The following is a 20,682-nucleotide window of genomic DNA, read 5'->3' on the forward strand; positions in this document are numbered from 1 at the left end:
GAAAGCAGCTATCAAATCCCCCCTCGCTCTTCTCTTCTGCAAACTAAATAATCCAGTTCCCTCAGCCTCTCCTCATAAGTCACTCCACACCCTCCACTTCCTCACCCTTGTGTCCCACCCTGACACCAAGTGGCAGGACCTACTTCCCCCCACGTAGGGTGGGGAGCCCCAGTGGGCCAGCCCGTGCTCCACCCTGGTCCCACAGCCCGCAGGGGATGTTAGTTGGTGGCTCCTTCGCAGAGCTGTGAGCACGGGTGCATACCACCTCCCCCGACACCTGCCCCTTCCACAGCAAGAGGGAGACCCTGGCGGGCATTTACATCGAGTGCACCAGGTTGCAGTTCCTCTTCTGGCTCCTCCAGAACCTCCTCCTCCTCCAGTCCTGCTGCACTTTTCCCTGCAACTCCGGATTTATGCACACCCCGTCCGTGGCCCCACGAAGTCGCAAGACCTCCTCGTCAGCCTCCTCCTGACGCTGCTCAAGGTGGCCATCCACCCTACCAGGAGGAGGAAGTTGGACTGGGGGGAGCGGGGACTCTGCAACAGCGGAGCCTATTTCTGATCCTCCCTCAAGGCACGTCTCCGGGCGGAGTTCCTCTGGGCCGTGTCCCCTGGCTGCCTTGGAGGAGCAGTGGGCGCTGTCCGGGATTCTCTGACCGGTGTCCCGCTCTGGATCCCTGCGTCTGTCCCTGTCACTTTCACTCCCGTCCCTGATGTTTCATGTCATGTCCCCTGGAATGATTTGATTACTGGTTCGGGTGGCTCCTCCCCTTAGGCTGTGGGGGCGGGGCTATTAGATGTGGGCGGGCTTCTGCCCATCCCCAGTGATTCAATAGGTGCTATAATAGCCCCCCACCCCACCCCACCATTCAGTGGCCGTGCCCTGATTTGTCACCCAGAGCCCCTCTCCTAGGAGGCCCCAGCAGGTGTGTGCGACTCGCCCCTGTTCTCTCCGTAGGCTCCTTGTCTGGCACTAGGGGAGGGGGGCAGTTTGGCAGCAGCCGGACGAGCTGGGGATGATGCAGCTTCCTCAGAGAAGGAATTTTCGGCCAGCAGCTTCACATCCCTGCTGGGGCTGAGAAGAGTGACCCGGGGGCATCTCTCCTCCCCGCGGCTCGCAGGCCTCTGCCTCTAATGAGGACGCGGCTCTGCTCGTTTGCCAGAGCCCCGGGAGACAGCAATTAGGGGGAAGTTTCCCGGAGGTTCATTAATGCACCATCACTTGTAATTGATGCAGGAGCCAGTCAGGTGGGGGAAGGGGGGGCACCGTGAACCAGCTGTGGGGGGGGGATGTGGAGGAGTGGAAGGGGCACGGGGACCCGCTGGGTGCTGGAAGGGGCAGGTATGCAGGGCTGGGAAGGGGCCAGAGGGCAGGAAAGGGGGCAGGGACCAGTGGCAGGGTGGGGGCATTTGGGAAGTGTGTAGCAGCCAGTGGTGGAAATGGGGAGGGAGCTGGGGGGAAAGGTCCCAGGAAGGCATCTCTTTGAAATAGCCTTCGGATGCGATCCTTAGCTCCAGGGGAGATGCTTGGGACACAGGGCTCCCCCTCTGCCTGCCCCACTGGGACCCCTCCTCCCTTCCCTGGTGAAGACCCCCGCTCCCCATGGGGATCCCCCCTCCTGTCCCCGGAGAGGAGCTTCAGCCACCCCCCAGCAGCGCAGAACAGGCTGTGGGGGGGTGGGGGGATTGTCACGGCGACGGATGGGCATAGCGTCTCCCACGCCGATGGCAGACGCGTGTCAGTCAGAACGCGCTGGCGGGTGGCGGGGGAGGCAGGGGAGCCTCAGGCGGCCGGTGCTCTGGCAGCGCAGAAGTTAGCACCCAAGTCCGCCCTGCTCTGCTAACCTTCCTCTCACCCGCTGCTGGGTGTGCCCAGCCTCGTGCCCCCAGCCTTGGGTCCCCCCTGCCTCTCCGTGCCCTCTGCAAGGACAGCGCTGGCCGTGGGGACGCGGCATTGCTCGGGCATACAGTGCCCTGTGCTAGTGCCCAGCTCTGCTGCCGACCACCTGGAGCCTGCGTGGGGCACATGGCCGGCCCGCCCTGGGAGCTGTGGGCATCCCTGCCTGCTGCCCTGGGATGAGTCTGGGACACAGGGCCTGCTGGGGCTGGCAGCACGGGCCCTGCGCTCCCCCAGATCCCGTCACGGACACCATGTGCCCCACAGTCGAAGCGGCCAGTGGAGCGCTTGGGAAAAGCTTCCCATGTCAGATGGGGAAAATGTCCTCAACTCACCAGGGAACAGCCTGCTCCACCCACCAGGCCCGGCTCTTACACTCATGTGGGGGTACGGGGGGGGGGGTACCAGGAGGTGGGGGAGGAAGGGGTGGTGTTTGGGGAGCATTTTTGTTTGGGGACTTGGAGCTGTTTAGGAATGTGTGTGTGTGTGTGTGTGTGTGTGTGTGTGTGTGTGTGTGTGTGTGTGTGTGTGTGTGTGTGTGTGCGTGGTAGGACAATCCTAGAGATTGTCATGTGTTGTGGGGAGGTATTTGTGTTTGAGAGGTGGGTTATGAGTGGGTGATTGCTGGTGACTTGTTTGTGTGTTATGAGTGGGTAGGTTCGTGGGGGGGTCGGGAATGAATTGGGGTGCATACGGGGGAGGTTTTGGGGGGTGACTCAGGGATGTGTGTTATGAGTGGGTAGGTTCGTGGGGGGGTGGGAATGAATTGGGGTGCATACGGGGGAGGTTTTGGGGGGGTGACTCAGGGATGTGTGTTAGGAGTGGGTAGGTTGGTAGGGAGAGGTTGGAGATGTTTTGGGGGATGTGTGATGGGGGCTGGCAGTGTGGGTTGGGGAGTATTTTGTGTGGGTTGTGTAGGGCTGTATATAACATTCACCCCCATGGCCTAGCCCTCTCTCAGGCACCTGCCCCCCTTCTCTCCCACCAGGGATAACCTGTACCGGGTGAGCCTGGAGCCTGCCACAGCCAGCGAGATGCGCTACCAGCGGGTAAGTGCTGGGCCTTGGGTTTGGCAGCACTGAAGGTCTCTCCCAGGCCCCGGGGGCTGGCCCCCCATGCCTCTGCCAGGGACCGGCCTCACTTATTCATGGGCTCAGAGCGAAGCTGCTGCCTTGGAGCGGGAGCCTGAGCGCAGGATCTCTCCAGGCAGCTCCAGGAGCAGGCCACACAGTCCCGGGGGCTCCTAGCAATTAGAAGCTCTGGGCAGGTGTCCGAGGTACAGACGTCAGCCCAGCCCCTGAGGTCACCACTGGCACGCAGGGGGCAGCATGTGCATAGAGATGCTCAGGCAGCTCCCAGCAATGTGCCCAATGCAGGGAGCTGAGACCCAGCCAACTCATCTCGCTGATGGCTACGGCGGGGTGAGGCTAACTCGGTGCAGGGGGAGCAGCTGCAGCTACGGCTGGAGGAAATCTGGACCTTTCGCTCACCGAGTTTGACTTGAGTTCCTTGTTGCCTTTATACCCAGAAATTGACGTGGGGGTCGAACCCACACGACATCAGCATCTGCCGGATGAAGGGGAAGCACGAGGTAAGGATGCGGCCTGCCCCGCTGCCTGGCCTGCAGGGGCCGGGGAGGGGAGGAGGCTGGAGGGGAAGTGGGGTATCCCCTGCACATTGCCCCAGCTCTCTGCCCCCCACTCCTCTCAGGCTAGGACTCCAAGTTGCTCACCATCACTCAAAATAGTGGCGCCACGCTGTGCACGCTGGTGCCAGGATTCACGCTCCCAGCGTGGGCGTGCGCCGGGATCCACACCCCAGCTCACTGCTGCCAATACACCCACTCCCACAACGATCCACTGAGCACACTGGCCTTGTTTGGTGCTCCAGCTCTCTGGCCAGCTCCCCCCTTTGCCTTCCCGCTCGCTGTGGGGTGGTCGGCGTGGGCCCCACCGTGAGCTGCGTTTGTCATACTCTCTTCCTTTTAACTCCCTGCAAACATTTGTGTCAAATGTGATTTATTAGATGCTAGTATAATTGGCTTTGTAATTAATTATTTCTGGTCTGGTGATCAGAACAGACACATCTCATAATCGGTGAGAAATCCAATTTCCAGATTCCATTAATGCCTCTTCAGGCTGAAAAAGGCAGACCACCAGGCTCCCCAGGGAGTGGCGGCCCGGTGCCCCGCTGGAGCCGAACCCGGGCCAGCGGGAGCTCTGGCTCACAATTACAGCCAGGAAGTGGAATAAATCAGCGTTAGCTGAACGGGGCGCTGTCTCGTTAAACATCTGAGGGCCAGACTCTGAGCCCGCGTACACCAGTCTGAACTGGGAGTGGATCTGTTCACACCCAAAGAATTACTCCAGATCGACACCGGTGTAAGGGAGGGGAGATTCTGACCCACAATCTTCCTAAAACATCGGAGGTCAACCTTTTCAGACTTGGGGGTCTGCGAGTGGGATTTTCAAGAGAACCTAATGGAATTGGGCACCCGGTTCCCACTGAATTCCCGTGGCATTTGAGTTCCCGGTTCCGTTAGCCCGTAGCCACGAATCCACACCTTGACACCTCAGTACAAGTGGCCTCAATTTCGGTGGTACGGAATATCTGCAGCATCCGTGCAGTGGAAGTTTTGGCTGTTCAGCAGCACACACACCCCATTCCCATTCTTCTTTCCCACTCCTCTCCCTACAGTGTGTCCTCTTTCAACCCCCCGTTCCCAGTCTCTGTATCACCCTTCACTCAAGCTTCCCTCCCTAACTCAATCCAATGGGCGCCCGTGAGAATCCAGCGCTGTTATTTACATGGTTATCTCAGGGTTCCAGTCCCGTTTGAAAATCCAGTGTCTAGTGCCTAACCGTAGGTACCCAGGTGTGGACATTGTGCCCGTCTTGGGGGAGGGGGTTTTAAAAGGCAGAAATGGGACCTAAGCACCCAACTCCCCTAGACTTTCAGTGGGGGATGGGCACCTACCCTTCCCTTTCTGCCTTTGATAAACTCCCTCCTCGTCTTAGCCATGTGACAAATAACGCCCCAGCTCCGAACACACACAGAGGGTTTGAACAACCAAGCTGGCTCCTGGGAAGAAGGAAAACAGGCTCGTCAGTTTCAGGGCTCTCCCTAGTCAGTTTCATTTTCAGCTTCTCCAGCCCTGGTTACAAGGCAGCTGGGATTGGGGCTCTGAGGCTGCTGGGAAATTTTTACTTCTTAATTCTTTTAACAGTTGCCGGTGGAGGGTTTTTTGGTTAATTATCCATTTCTGTTGATCTGAGGTTTTTTTAAAATTTTTGAGCCTGACGTGGGGCACTAGTGAGGGTTTAAAGGACTGTTGCCCTCCCCATCCCCCACCCCATCCCCAAACCAGGACCAGCTTTTTTTCCTTGCAAATGCGGGAACCCTCATCAACAGTAACCTGGAACCCCTGGCAGGTTCCCGAGCCTCTCCCGGGCACACACCTGCCCCCCCAGCCTCTCCCGCACCTCTGAGCTTCGCAGAAGCATTTTCAGCGGTTTCCATCCACCCCTGCCCTTGCTCACGTCTTGTCTCTCTGCCCAGGCAGCTTCACAGGTTTTCGGCCTCTCTTTGTTTCCCAATCAAAGCACATGAATGTGTGTTTCCATGGTTTCCTAGCAGGCCTGGAAAAATGGCGCTTTAAGGTGCTTGGTTGGATTCTTTTTTTTTTTTTTTCCCCCACTGCACATTTCTGAAGGCCTCGTTCCTGGAGCTTTGGTTCACGAGGGCCAACTGGGGGCAGGGGGGTGCAGGTGGCCATCTGCCCCTAAACTTGCCGCCCGTCTGTTTGTGTCCACCCTGCCATCTGGAGTGGCACCTGGAGCCGGCGGGAGGAGCCCGTCTGCATCCAGCCACTGATGCCTCTGTGCAAGGTTAAAAGGGCCACTGTCAGGTTACGAATCCGGCATGGAAAATCATTCCCTCACCTGGGCAGCCAACGGCATCACAGATGATTACGGCTGGATGGATTTTTAACACCTCTTTGTTGCCTCTGTGCATCCATATCGTCCCCTTTTGGCATCTTCCTCCGATTGGACAATGAAGCTGAGCGAAGCCTTTAACTAGTGGGATGTCTGGGTTCCCAGGCACTAGCCCAGTCACGCTGCAGTGTTCTCAGTGCAAACCCTCCAGAGCGTTTTAAATAGAAACAGAAAACTGTTCTAACCTAGATTTAAAAACAAAAGCAACAGGGAGACATTTCTAGCTAGATGACTAGATGGATAGAGGGGTTTGCTTAGAGATAGGTGGAGTTTATAGAGGGTGTGCGTGGAGGTGGATAGATGGGGATGCAAGTGAAGGGAGGGATAGATAGATAAAGAGATTGATAGAGGAGCATGGGTAGCTAGCTAGGTAGGAATGCATGGGGGTGAATGTAGGGGGATGCATGCGGTGGATAGATGGGTGGATGGCTAAATAGCTACAGATAAATGGGGATGGATGGATAGATAGATTAGATGGGTAGCTGGGTAGATAGGATGGGTAGATACAGGGGGTGGATAGATGGATGGATGGGTAGGGATGAATGGGGATGGATGGATAGATTAGATGGGAGGCTGGGTAGATAGAATGGATAGATACATGGGGTGGGATAGATGGGTGGGTCGGTAGGGATGAATGGGGATGGGTGGATAGATTAGATGGGTAGGTGGGTGGATGGATGGATAGGGATGAATGGGGATGGATGGATGGATAGATTAGATGGGAGGCTGGGTAGATAGAATGGATAGATACATGGGGTGGGATAGATGGGTGGGTCGGTAGGGATGAATGGGGATGGGTGAATAGATTAGATGGGTAGGTGGGTGGATGGATAGGGATGAATGGGGATGGATGGATGGATTAGATGGGTGACTGGGTAGATAGGATGGATGGATACGGGGGTGCATGGTGACTGAGTGAGATGTATTTCTCTACCTTTACCATACGTGGGGCGAGGCTCCCTGACCATGTCCTTTGAAGGTTGCGCTTTCCCTGATGTACTGAGATGGCCGCCTGGTGCGGTCCTCACCCCATGGCATGGTGCTGGGCCCAGCATGCATCAAGGTGGCCGGACCAGCCCACAGTTTGGCCAGCTGGGTGCATGAAGCCAAATTCCGCTCCCCGTTACCAGTCCCCCGCCCCACGCCCAGGAGTTCTACGAGCAGGAACGGGCCCGTCCTCTCAGGCTGGCCCAAAGCAACGTTTCCCAACGCCCTCCCCTGCAGCGTAATCACAGCGCGCTGGGCGGGGCCGCTGGCTCTGACCCCCCTCCCCTCTCCTCTCCAGGCAGAGTGCCGGAACTTCGTCAAGGTGCTGCTGGTGAGGAACGAGAGCACGCTCTTCGTGTGTGGCACCAACGCCTTCAACCCCGTCTGCGCCAACTACAGCGTGAGTCACCCCCGCCCCGCCCCGCCGGGGACGGAGAACGCGGCCTTCGGGGTCTACCCACGGGATGGGGCGCACGCGTGTGTGTCGGGGGCAGGGGGCGGGGAGCACCTCTCTGTGCGCAGCATCTGCCCGTGTTCGGCACTCACGCACGTAGGTGGGGTGCGTCCCATGTGTGTCGCGAGCGTGTGTATGTGGCACGTGCTCATGTGTTTAGCGTGGAGTGGAGCGTGTGTGTCCCATGTACGTGTTCCGGTGGGTGGCGTGTGTCCTGCACGTGTGGTGTGTATGTCGTGCGGGTCCGTGTGTAGCATGCAGGCATCGTATGGGCATGTAACATATATACATATATAGTATGTTGCCATGTGCAGGGTCCCACATATGTAGCATGGGCCCCTGTGTAGCATTTGTGGGTCTCTGTGTCATTTAATCACTGACTGTGCAAGTGTCTTTCCCGGACCCCCGTGCCCTGCCTGGGGACTCTCCCCTCTGGGCACGCGGTGCCCTGTTCCTCCTGGGGCTGCTTTCCTTACGCTCCTCACCGTGGGCAGCGGGGTCGGGCAAAGTGCAGGGCATGAGCACCCAGTGCGTCCCCCTCGCCCTGGGGAGCAAGGGGCAGTGCCAGCAGCCCAGCCCCAGGGGAACTGCCCGTGGTGCTAGCTTGTGGGATGGAGCAGAGCTGGGGGGAGGGTGTCAATAGGGCAGCACAGTGCACTGGGGACATTCCCCCATCAGGCCTGGATCTCTGCATCTCCCCACGGGGGCTGTCCCTGCTCCCTATGCTGAACCCCGGTCACCTCCGAGCCAGACCCCAGAGGACAGAGCGCAGAGCTGATCAGCACCAGCTCTGCCAAGGTCACGGCCCGGCGCGAAGGAGGCCGGGCTGCAGGAAGGTCCCGGCCCGGCGCGAAGGAGGCCGGGCTACGGTGAAGGTACCGGCCCAGTGTGAAGGAGGCCGGGCTATGGCGAAGGTCCCGGCCCGGCGCGAAGGAGGCCGGGCTGCAGGAAGGTCCCGGCCCGGTGCAAAGGAGGCCGGGCTGCGGTGAAGGTCCCGGCCTGGTGCGAAGGAGGCCGGGCTATGGCGAAGGTCCCGGCCCGGCGCGAAGGAGGCCGGGCTGCAGGAAGGTCCCGGCCCGGCAGGAAGGAGGCTGGACTGCAGGAAGGTCCCAGCCCGGTGCAAAGGAGGCTGGGCTGCGGTGAAGGTCGCGGCCCGGTGCGAAGGAGGCCGGGCTGCAGGAAGGGCCCGGCCCGGCGTGAAGGAAGCCAGGCTGAGGCGAAAGTCCCGGCCCGGTGTGAAGGAGGCCGGGCTGCAGGAAGGTCCCGGCCCGGTGTGAAGGAGGCCGGGCTGCAGGAAGGTCCCGGCCCGGCGCGAAGGAGGCCGGGCTGCAGCGAAGGTCCCGGCCCGGCGGGAAGGAGGCCGGGCTGCGGCGAAGGCCCCGGCCCGGCGCGAAGGAGGCCAGGCTGCGGCGAAGGCCCCGGCCCGGCGCGAAGGAGGCCGGGCTGCAGGAAGGTCCCGGCCCGGCGCGAAGGAGGCTGGGCTGTGGTGAAGGTCCCGGCCCGGCGCGAAGGAGGCCAGGCTGCAGCGAAGGCCCCGGCCCGGCGCGAAGGAGGCTGGGCTGTGGCGAAGGCCCCGGCCCGGCGCGAAGGAGGCCAGGCTGCAGCGAAGGTCCCGGCCCGGCGCGAAGGAGGCTGGGCTGTGGCGAAGGTCCCGGCCCGGCGCGAAGGAGGCCGGGCTGCAGCGAAGGCCCCGGCCCGGCACATAGGAGGCCAGGCTGCAGCGAAGGCCCCGGCCCGGCGCGAAGGAGGCCAGGCTGCAGCGAAGGTCCCGGCCCGGCGCGAAGGAGGCTGGGCTGTGGCGAAGGTCCCGGCCCGGCGCGAAGGAGGCCAGGCTGCAGCGAAGGCCCCGGCCCGGCGCGAAGGAGGCCGGGCTGCAGCGAAGGCCCCGGCCCGGCGCGAAGGAGGCCAGGCTGAGGCGAAGGCCCCGGCCCGGCGCGAAGGAGGCCGGGCTGCAGCGAAGGCCCCGGCCCGGCGCGAAGGAGGCCGGGCTGCAGCGAAGGCCCCGGCCCGGCGCGAAGGAGGCCGGGCTGCAGCGAAGGTCCCGGCCCGGCGCGAAGGAGGCTGGGCTACAAAGAGCCCGGGAGGCAGCGGTGAAGCAGGGAGCAAGGCAAAGAGTCACAGTGTATCCAGTATTGATGGGAACAGAGGACACTGACCCGCGCTGCTGTCGTCCCCTGGCACAGCAGAGCAGGACAAGAGGGGTCAGGGGGCAGCATGTTCCAGGGAGAAGCCAACGAGGCGTCCGTGGTGGGAATCCTAAGCGGGTGGCACCTCAACTAGAGAGTGGCCCCAGCTCAGGCGTGGATCTGACGGCACCGGGCTGATGGGGCAGGAGCCTGGGGAACCTCCTGAAGCCAAGAGGGGATGGGGGTGCAGGCTGTATGAGAGGCAGCCTGGCCCAGCCCGGGGCTCAGCAGAGACAGGTTCTATTGCCGTCTCTGGGGTGTGACCGTGGGCAAGTCATTTCCCCTCGCCGTGCCTCAGTTTCCCCTTCCTTGCCCATTTAGACTGTAAGGTCTTTGAGGCCGGGTCTGTGTGTGTGCCCAGCACCCAGCGTGGTGGCGGCACTCGGCACCCCGACGGGCCAGTCACTTAATGAGGTGCCTGGTTGTGGATTCAGGGGCCTGGCTTTAGTCGCCTGCGGAGTTTGCTGTTCGTGGGCGAGTGCCGGGGGGTTGGGAGCTGTCAGGCCCCGGTGCGAACTTACCACCTCTCTCCCTCTCCTTAGATGGACACCTTGGAGCCCATTGGAGACAGCATCAGCGGCATGGCCCGGTGCCCCTACGACCCCAAACATGCCAATGTCGCCCTCTTCACGGGTCAGTACCACCCGGCCTGCTCCCTGCTCTTGGGCGGGTGGGGGGCGGAGGGGGGCGTCTCTGCTTGGACTAAGTGCTGAGCTCCTCGCAGTGAGCCCGCCTGGCCTGCGGGACGACGTGCCAAATTCGGGGCTTCATTGTCTTTTTGATTTTCGTCCTTCTTTCTTTCTTTCTTTTGTTCATTTTTTCTTTCGCTTTACTTACCTTCCTTTTGTCATTTTGTCCGTCTGCTCCAATAAATACCCATTTATCTGTCTGTCTTGCAGTGTGTTGTAGCCGTGTTGGTCCCAGGATATGAGCGAGACAAGGTGGGTGAGGTCATATCTGTTATTGGAGCAACGTCTGTTCGTGAAAGAGACGAGCTTTTGAGCTACACGGAGCTCGTCTTCAGCTCGCTGTCGCTCGGCAGCTTCTCTTGCACCAACAGACGTTGGTCCAATAAAAGATATCACGTCGCCCACCTTTTCTCTCTCATTATCTATCTATCTATCTGTCTATCCCCATACACACCCCAATATCTATCTATCTATCTATCTATCTATCTATCTATCTGTCTACCTATCCCCATGCACACCCCAATATCTATCTATCTATCTATCTATCCCCCTACACACCCCAATATCTATCTATCTATCTATCTATCTATCTATCTATCCCCCTACACACCCCAATATCTATCTCTCTATCTATCTATCTATCTATCCCCATGCACACCCCAATATCTATCTATCTATCCCCATGCACACCCCAATATCTATCTATCTATCTATCTATCTATCTATCTATCTATCCCCCTACACACCCCAATATCTATCTATCTATCTATCTATCATCTCCATACTCACCCAAATATCTATCTATCCATCCCCATGCACACCCCAATATCTATCTATCTATCTATCTATCCCCCTACACACCCCAATATCTATCTATCTATCTATCATCTCCATACTCACACAAATATCTATCTATCCATCCCCATGCACACCCCAATATCTATCTATCTATCTATCTATCTATCTATCCCCATACACCCCCTAATATCTATCTATCCACACCCCAATATCTATCTATCTATCCATCCCCATGCACACCCCAATATCTATCTATCTATCAGCTCCATATACACCCCAATATCTATCTATCTATCCCCATGCACATCCCAATATCTATCTATCTATCTATCTATCTATCTATCTATCCCCATACACAACCCAATATCTATCTATCTATCTATCTATCTATCTATCTATCCCCATACACACCCCAATATCTATCTATCACCCCAATATCTACCTGTCTATCTATTTCCTCTCTCTCCTTGGCAGGCGGGATGCTGTTCACGGCCACGGTGACGGATTTCCTGGCAATCGACACGGTGATCTACCGGAGCCTGGGGGACAGCCCCACTCTGCGCACCGTCAAGCATGACTCCAAGTGGTTCAAAGGTGGTTTCCCGTCCCCGCGGAGGCCCAGAGGCCATTCCCAGTGGAGTGGGGGGAGGGGGAGAACGTTCTCTCCTGGGGACCAAGCTGGATCTGATGTGGGGGCTGAGTTACCTGGAGGCTCCCGTGGCAGCTCCCCCTACGCCGCTCCCGGGCTGCTCCCGCCAGGCCCTGTCTCAGGGCGAGGGTGCCCCGCAGGGAACATGCCCTGCTGACTCTCATCGGGTTCCCCCCTCCCCGCTTCCCGTGCTAGGCCCTGACCCCCTTGCGTTTGCCCTTCTCCCGCCAGAGCCCTACTTTGTCCACGCTGTGGAGTGGAAGAGTCACGTCTATTTCTTCTTCCGGGAGATCGCCATGGAGTTTAACTACCTGGAGAAGGTGAGGCGCCTTCCCGGGCTGCATGGCCCAGACGCAGCCAGCGCTCTCCAGGGGCAGGGCTGCCCAGCCGGCTTCTGCTCTGCTCCTTCGCTTCCCTGGGTGAAGCCTTGGGGACAGGCTGGGGTGGAGAATGGTGATCACAGGCCTCGGGGAGCACATGGACGACCGATGGTTCTGTGGGCAGCGGATGCTTCTGACCAGTGGATATGAATTTACAGGGCAAAGCACTGGGAGGATTGCCTTCATTTCAAAGCAGCTAGGCTCAGAGTCCTATTTTGCAAGGTGCTGAACAGACACAGGAGGAGACAGTCCCTGCCCCAGCTGAGATCAGAGCCCCGCTGTGCAAGGTGCTGCACAGACACACAGGGAGAGACAGACCCTGCCCCAGCTGAGATCAGGGCCCCGCTGTGCAAGGTGCTGCACAGACACACAGGGAGAGACAGACCCTGCCCCAGCTGAGATCAGGGCCCCGCTGTGCAAGGCGCTGCACAGACACACAGGGAGAGACAGACCCTGCCCCAGCTGAGATCAGGGCCCCACTGTGCAAGGTGCTGCACAGACACACAGGGAGAGACAGACCCTGCCCCAGCTGAGATCAGGGCCCCGCTGTGCAAGGCGCTGCACAGACACACAGGGAGAGACAGACCCTGCCCCAGCTGAGATCAGGGCCCCGCTGTGCAAGGTGCTGCACAGACACACAGGGAGAGACAGTCCCTGCCCCAGCTGAGATCAGGGCCCTGCTGTGCAAGGTGCTGCACAGACACACAGGGAGAGACAGTCCCTGCCCCAGCTGAGATCAGGGCCCCGCTGTGCAAGGCGCTGCACAGACACACAGGGAGAGACAGTCCCTGCCCCAGCTGAGATCAGGGCCCCGCTGTGCAAGGTGCTGCGCAGACACACAGGGAGAGACAGTCCCTGCCCCAGCTGAGATCAGGGCCCCGCTGTGCAAGGCGCTGCACAGACACACAGGGAGAGACAGTCCCTGCCCCAAAGCACATACTGTGTAACAGGCGAGCCAGACAAAGGCAGGGGAGGGAGAGGCACAGAGAGGGGAAGTGACTTGCCCACGGTCACCCAGCTGGTCAGTGGCGCAGCAGGGAACAGATCCCAAGTCTCCTAAGCCCCAGTCCCGTGCCCTGCTCCGCCCTGCGGTCTCTCCAACGGGGCCCCAGCGCGTGTCTGCGGAGGCAGGTTCTGGGCAGATGTGGAGGAGGCCAGCCTGGAGGGGCAGCTCCCCCGTGTGCCCGCAGCTCTGCAGATCCTGGGTGCTGGCATCCATGAGCCACCAGAGAAGGGAAACGGCCGTCCCCATGCCAGGCCTTACAGACTGGCCTGGGACCTGGGGATGGGTCGGACAGAAGATCCTGTGGGTGCATCTTCAGGCCAGGCTGTAACGGGGGCGGGGCACAGAGACCCCTGCATGGGAGTTAGCCAAACTCCGCCCCCCAAAGCTCAGTCGCTCTCTGCCCCCCTCCACGATCCTGGGCCACTGACTAGCCGGGGGGCGGGCGGCAGAGCGGCTCCGGCGTGGGCGGGCGGGGACGGAAGGCAGCTCATTGGCTGGGCTGGGAGGGCGGCGGGGGCGGGTGCCTCCTCCCCGTGACGCCCCCGTCCCGGCTGCAGGTGGTGGTGTCCCGGGTGGCGCGGGTGTGTAAGAACGACAAGGGCGGCTCGCAGCGCGTGCTGGAGAAGCAGTGGACGTCCTTCCTCAAGGCCCGGCTGAACTGCTCCGTGCCAGGGGACTCGCACTTCTACTTCAACGTCATCCAGTCGGTGACGGACATCCTGTACCTGGACGGGCGGCCCGTGGTGCTGGCGGTCTTCTCCACGCCCTCCAACAGGTCGGTCCTCCTCACCCACGGGGAAGGGAGGGGCCCTGGGGACCGTGTCCAGCTGGGGGTCTCTCCCCGCTGCTCATCTCACCCCCAGCGGACGCTAGCGCCGCCTTCCCAAAGGAGCAGGCCTCTGCCCCGGCCAGCTTGGGGACCCGATCCTGCAGTCTGCCCAGGCAAAGCTCCCACAGGCTAGTGGAGCTCAGCGCTGGGCCGGTGGCTCCCATGAGACATCTGCAGAGAACCCCGACGTCCTGACCAAATCGGGCAGGGATCAGTCCGTCCTCCCTTCTGGAATTCCACTCGCAGTCTCTGCACGTGCACAACGTGCACACCCTCGCACGTGTACTTGTGCACACACCTTGCATGAGCCCTGAGGGCCAGATCCAACGCCGTTGACCTCAGTGGGAATCTTTGCATTCGTTCCATTCGGCTTGGGATCAGGGCTGCAACAAACACCCCCCACCACCACCGCCCCCACTGCGGCAGATTTTCCATGCAGCCTCAGTGAGAGGCCGCTGCGCCTCAGGGAAAACGCCTGCACACCCGGCTTCGGGCCTGATCCAGAGCTCAAAGACTCCCGTTGCCTTGCACTGACACCGGATCAGGCCCATAGTGAGCTGCTCCTGGCGCTAGCCCAGGCAGGCTTGGGCTCAGACTGTCCCCCCCGTCCTCCAGCCGTGCAATGGGCTTCGGGTGGTTTAGGGGGTCACCGTGCGTATTTCACACCGGGCCGGGTGGGAGGTTGAAGCTCCTCTCAGGTCCGATCTTGTGCCCTTGAGTTCCTGACCCAGTTCAAAACTTTCCAAAGTGCCGGGGGGGGGGTGCTCGACTCCTGGCTCTGGCCCAGGCCCCGCCCCCATGCCACCCCTTCCCCCGAGGCCCCGCCCACCTCTTCCCGCCCCCGCTCCACCCCGACCTCGCCTCTTCCCACCCAATTCCACCCCCTGCCCCCAGTGCACTGCACCCTCCTCCCCCAGAGCCTCCAGCACGCGTGAAACAGCTGATTGCGGAGGGAGGGGGAGGCGTTGATCGGCAGGGCCCGCCGGCTGGCAGGAGGCACTGGGGGGGAAGCTGATGGGGAGCTGCCAATGGGTGCTCAGCACCCACCATTTTTTCCCCATGGGTGCTCCAGCCCCGGAGCACCCACAGAGTCAGCGCCTCTGGCTACCACCTCTGGATGGAAATCCTATCCACTCCCTTGCCAAGCCCACTGGGAGCCGCACCACGGGAACCCACGGGAACATCGGCTTCACCCACAGGGGATAAATTCCGTTCCTGGGATTATGTGCAAACTCACAGGGGCGGCAGGGAGAAAAATTCAGACGTCCCCCCCCCCTTCTCCGAGGAGGCCAGGGCATCTCCTGTCCCAGGCCCGGGAACAGCCCTGGCGGCTGCGGGCGATCGGTATTCACTGCCCGTTGGTCCAGGGCTAGGGGGCGAGGGCTGATTGTGCAGTGGGGGGTCCCAGCCCTTCGCGTCTGGCGGTAGCTTTGGTAACGAATCTGCCATGGCGAGAGCCGCCCAGGGTGGGCAGTGGGCAGGCAGCTCGGCCCCCTCCAGGATTTGGGCACCTCTGGCTTGTCCCTTTCAGTCGCTGCATCACACCTGCCCTCCCGGGGCCGGTGACGTCACTGCAGGGCGCCTGGATCCAGGTTCCTGGGTCACCAGCAGCCACGTCTGCCTGGGAAAGCAGCTGCATACACGCAGCCCCCGCCTGTCAGCCCCCTGGGCTCAGATGGGAGCACAGCTGTGTGCGTTAGCGCCCTGAGCCATGCCGGCTGCAGAGACCTCCCCAGCTCCTGCCGCCACATTGGTATAGGTGCCAGTCACGGGCGGGGACAGGCCGGGGTCCCCCGAGGTGTGAGGATGCTGCTTTGTGTGACTGGGAGCAGCTAAGTAGCTGTGCAGAGAACCCGGCCCAGGCTCCAGACTGGATCCCAGACAGGACCCGGCCCAGACTGGATCCCAAACAGAACCTGACCCAGACTGGATCCCAGACAGAACCCGGCCCAGACTCCAGACTGGATCCCAGACAGGACCCGGCCCAGACTGGATCCCAAACAGAACCCGGCCCAGGCTCCAGACTGGATCCCAAACAGAACCTGTCCCAGGCTCCAGACTGGATCCCAGACAGAACTCGGCCCAGACTGGATCCCAGACAGAACCCGGCCCAGGCTCCAGACTGGATCCCAGACAGGACCCGGCCCAGGCTCCAGACTGGATCCCAGACAGAACCCAGCCCGGACTGGATCCCAAACAGAACCCGGCTCAGGCTCCAGACTGGATCCAAGACAGAACCCAGCCCAGGCTCCAGAGTGGATCCCAGACAGGACCCGGCCCAGGCTCAGAGTGGATCCCAGACAGGACCCGGCCCAGGCTCCAGACTGGATCCCAAACAGAACCTGGCCCAGACTGGATCTCAAACAGAACCCGGCCCAGGCTCCAGACTGGATCCCAGACAGGACCCGGCCCAGGCTCCAGACTGGATCCCAGACAGGACCCGGCCCAGGCTCCAGACTGGATCCCAGACAGAACCCAGCCCGGACTGGATCCCAGACAGAATCCGGCCCGGACTGGATCCCAGACAGAACCCGGCCCAGGCTCCAGACTGGATCCCAGACAGGACCCGGCCCAGGCTCCAGACTGGATCCCAAACAGAACCTGGCCCAGACTGGATCCCAGACAGAACCCGGCCCAGGCTCCAGACTGGATCCCAGACAGGACCCGGCCCAGGCTCAGAGTGGATCCCAGGCAGGACCCGGCCCAGGCTCCAGACTGGATCCCAAACAGAACCCGGTCCAGACTGGATCCCATACAGAACCTGGCCCAGGCTCCAGACTGGATCCCAGACAGAACCCAGCCCAGTTTCCAAACAGGATTCCAAACAAATCTACATCAAGACAAATCCCAACCAGAGCTCAACCTAAACTGGCTCCCAAACAGAACCTGGCTCAGATCCCTAAGCAAATCTCAAGCAAAACCAGACTCAGAAACCAAACCAAATCTGAACGGAATCAAGCCCAGACACCAAACTAGATCCCAAACAGATCCCACCCCAAATGGATCCCAAACAGAGCTGGGCCTAGACACCAAACCAGATCCCACGCGGTACCAGATCCCAAACAGAACCCAACAAAGGATCAGCACAGAATCAAAGCAGAATTCAGCCCTGGACCCAGAGAAGAACTGTCGGGACACCAAAAAAAATCACCCAAGTCCTTAGTGAGCTGCTCAGCCCAGGCCCATAACGTCTGTGACCTGAGCGGGGGGGTCCCGGCCAGGCGGGAGGAGGGTGGGAGTGGGTGCTGGGAGGCTGGGCCAGCAACATGGCTCTCATGGCCCCTGTGTCTCTGCAGCATCCCCGGCTCAGCCGTCTGCGCCTTCGACATGGCACAGGTGGCGTCTGTCTTTGAGGGGCGCTTCCGGGAGCAGAAATCCCCCGAGTCCATCTGGACTCCCGTGCCGGAGGAGATGGTGCCGAAGCCGCGGTGAGTGTACGGCACGCGCCCTGGGCAACGGCCCGTGGGTATCGCCAGGACCCCGCAGCTTTGCGGGGGCTGGATCAGGAGCGCCGCCAGAGCAGAGAGCATGGCCAGTTATCAATCCTCCCCCAGCCTGGGCCTGGGTCCTGGGGGTCCTTCCATTCCCCCACCCTGGGCCCTGTGTCCTGGGGGGTCCCTCCTGGGTCCTGGGGGTCCTTCCATTCCCCCACCCTGGCCCTGTGTCCTGGGGGGTCCCTCCCCTGCCCCCACCCTGGGTCCTGGGGGTCCTTCCATTCCCCCACCCTGGCCCTGTGTCCTGGGGGGTCCCTCCTGGGTCCTGGGGGTCCTTCCATTCCCCCACCCTGGCCCTGTGTCCTGGGGGGTCCCTCCCCTGCCCTGGGTCCTGGGGGTCCTTCCATTCCCCCACCCTGGGTCCTGGGGGTCCTTCCACTCCCGCACCCTGGCCCTGTGTCCTGGGGGGTCCCTCCCCTGCCCTGGGTCCTGGGGGTCCTTCCATTCCCCCACCCTGGGTCCTGGGGGTCCTTCCACTCCCGCACCCTGGCCCTGTGTCCTGGGGGGTCCCTCCCCGGTCCTGGGTCCTGGGGGTCCTTCCATTCCGTCACCCTGGGTCCTGGGGGTCCTTCCACTCCCCCATCCTGGCCCTGTGTCCTGGGGGGTCCTTCCCCATCCTTTGTCCTGCAGTGTCCTTCCCCCACCCTGGTCCCCATGTCCTGGGGTGTCCATCTTGGGTCCTGAGATGTCACCCCTCCCCACCCAAGTCCTGGCTTGCCACCCCATCCCCCACCGGAGGCCCTGTGTCTTAGAGTATCACCCCCTCCCCCATGCCCCCCCACCGCCCCCACCTCCAGCTCTGACTCCACAAGAGTCACATGTGGCCCATGCGGTCAGACCCAGGGTTCGGGACCTGCCCCTGCACAGGGGTTAGGGGGGCGACAGCGGGAACGATCCGTTCGTGATCCGTTGGTCATGCCCCTGTTCAGGGGGGGTCGCCCCCTACCCCGGCTTCCTGCTCCCCAGGGCACTGCTGGCAGCTGCACCCTCCGAGAGGGACATACAGGGGTGGGAGGGGCCGAGGTTGGCGGGCGGGAGGTGAGGAGACACGTGCCACTCAGCCCTTGCCTCCCGCTCTGCCCCCAGGCCTGGGTGCTGCGCAGCCCCCGGCATGCGCTATAACTCCTCCAGCTCCTTCCCGGACGAGATCCTCAACTTCGTGAAGACGCATCCCCTGATGGACGAGTCGGTGCCCTCCCTGGGCCACGCCCCGTGGATCATCCGCAGCATGACTCGGTGAGAAACCCGCCCGCTCAGCCCGGAGCAGAAAGCCAACAGGCGCGGCTGGGCTGGTGATTAGGGAGGGCGGATTGAGTGTTAGGCAGGACTGGATTCCCCCTTCGTTCCCCTGTCTCAGCTGCCTGCAGCGGCTGGGTCGGTCCTGGGGCCGGTTGTGTTCAATAGCTTCATTAATGATCTGGATGATGGGATGGATTGTACCCTCAGCAAGTTCGCAGATGACACTAAGCTGGGGGGAGAGGTAGATACGCTGGTGGGGTAGGAATAGGGTCCAGAGTGACCTAGACAAATTGAAGGATTGGGCCAAAAGAAACCTGATGAGGTTCAACAAGGACAAGTGCAGAGTCCTGCCCTTAGGACGGAAGAATCCCAGGCACTGCTACAGGCTGGGGACTGACTGGCTAAGCGGCAGTTCTGCAGAAAAGGACCTGGGGATTACAGTGGACGAGAAGCTGGATATGAGTCGACAGTGTGCCCTTGTTGCCAAGAAGGCCAACGGCATATTGGGCGGCATTAGTAGGACCATTGCCAGCAGATCGAGGGAAGTGATTATTCTCCTGTATTCGGCACTGGTGAGGCCACATCTGGAGTATTGCGTCCAGTTTTGGACCCTCCACTACAGAAGGGATGTGGAGAAATTGGAGTGTGTCCAGCGCAGGGCAACAAAAAATGATTAGGGGGCTGGGGCACATGACTTCCAAAAAGGATGGAGCTCGGCTGTTCTCAGTGGTGGCAGATGACAGAACAAGGAGCAATGGTCTCAAGTTGCAGTGGGGGAGGTTTAGGTTGGATATTAGGAAAAACTTTTCCACTAGGAGGGAGGTGAAGCACTGGAACGGGTTCCCTAGGGAGGTGGTGGAATCTCCTTCCTTAGAGGTTTTTAAGGCCCGGCTTGACAAAGCCCTGGCTGAGATGGTTTAGTTGGGGATTGGTCCTGCTTTGAGCAGGGGTTGGACTAGATACCTCCTGAGGTCCCTTCCAACCTTGAGATTCTGTGGTTCTATGATTTCCCTTAGAGGGAGATAAATGATACGAAGGGTGTGTGCACATGTGTATGTGAACATGTGCACTTGTGAGTGTGTGTGTGCATGTGTGTGAATGCATGCAACTGAGTGTGTATGTGCACGTGTGTACATGTACACTTCTGTATGTACACGTGCCTTGTGAGTGGGTGCATGCCTGTGTATGTGTGCACTTGTGAGTGTGGATGTGTGTGCGTACGTGTGAACTTGTGAGTGCGTGCCTACACTTGTGTGTGTGCATGTGCACTTGCGAGTGTATGTCTACAGTTGTGCGTGTACATGTGCACTTGAGTGTGTGTACACACGTACATATATACTTTAATAGGCAGCAGGTTTAAAACAAATAAAAGGAAGTTCTTCTTCACGCAGCGCACAGTCAACCTGTGGAACTCCTTACCTGAGGAGGTTGTGAAGGCTAGGACTATAACAATGTTTAAAAGGGGACTGGATAAATTCATGGTGGCTAAGTCCATAAATGGCTATTAGCCAGGATGGGTAAGAATGGTGTCCCTAGCCTCTGTTCGTCAGAGGATGGAGATGGATGGCAGGAGAGAGATCACTTGATCATTGCCTGTTAGATTCACTCCCTCTGGGGCACCTGGCATTGGCCACTGTCGGTAGACAGATACTGGGCTAGATGGACCTTTGGTCTGACCCGGTACGGCCTTTCTTATGTTCTTATGTGTGTGTACATGCACACTTTGTGTGTGTGTGTATGTGTGTACATGTCCACGTGTGTGCAGCCGTACGTGGACATGTGTACTTGTATGCCCATGGGCGTACACATGCACTTGTGTGTGTATGCACGCTTTTGCAAATGTAGGTACCAGTGTGTAAATGTGCATTTGTGATTGGGTGGGTGTTACATGTGCACTTGCATGTGTGTGTGTGTGTGTGCACGCGCCTGTGCCTGTGCGAGGATTGAGTGCACCAAGAGGGTTGATAAATCTTCTAAACTTTGCTGCCGAGATTGTCTCATTCTAATTAAATCTGCCTTAATTGCTGTTTTATGTGGAATTAATCAAGCATCACTCCCTGGCTCTCAAGCCAAAAGCTC

The 20,682-nt window shown here is 60.0% G+C and overlaps 1 protein-coding gene across 2 annotated transcripts in view; it reads left to right on the forward strand.

The window, feature by feature from the left end:
• SEMA6B (semaphorin 6B) overlaps positions 1 to 20,682 on the forward strand; it is a 91,264-nt gene that overhangs the window by 58,347 nt on the left and 12,235 nt on the right. For both annotated transcript variants that reach the window (XM_044998865.1, XM_044998867.1), the window contains exons 4-12: positions 2,886 to 2,946; positions 3,426 to 3,488; positions 7,178 to 7,279; positions 10,062 to 10,152; positions 11,481 to 11,600; positions 11,887 to 11,975; positions 13,599 to 13,816; positions 17,167 to 17,298; positions 18,451 to 18,600. In XM_044998865.1, coding sequence (XP_044854800.1) covers positions 2,886 to 2,946; positions 3,426 to 3,488; positions 7,178 to 7,279; positions 10,062 to 10,152; positions 11,481 to 11,600; positions 11,887 to 11,975; positions 13,599 to 13,816; positions 17,167 to 17,298; positions 18,451 to 18,600 — 1,026 coding nt within the window. The remainder of the gene's footprint in view (positions 1 to 2,885; positions 2,947 to 3,425; positions 3,489 to 7,177; positions 7,280 to 10,061; positions 10,153 to 11,480; positions 11,601 to 11,886; positions 11,976 to 13,598; positions 13,817 to 17,166; positions 17,299 to 18,450; positions 18,601 to 20,682) is intronic.

The sequence above is a fragment of the Mauremys mutica genome, chromosome 24, assembly GCF_020497125.1.
Source record: "Mauremys mutica isolate MM-2020 ecotype Southern chromosome 24, ASM2049712v1, whole genome shotgun sequence".
NCBI classification, from domain to species: Eukaryota; Metazoa; Chordata; order Testudines; family Geoemydidae; genus Mauremys; species Mauremys mutica.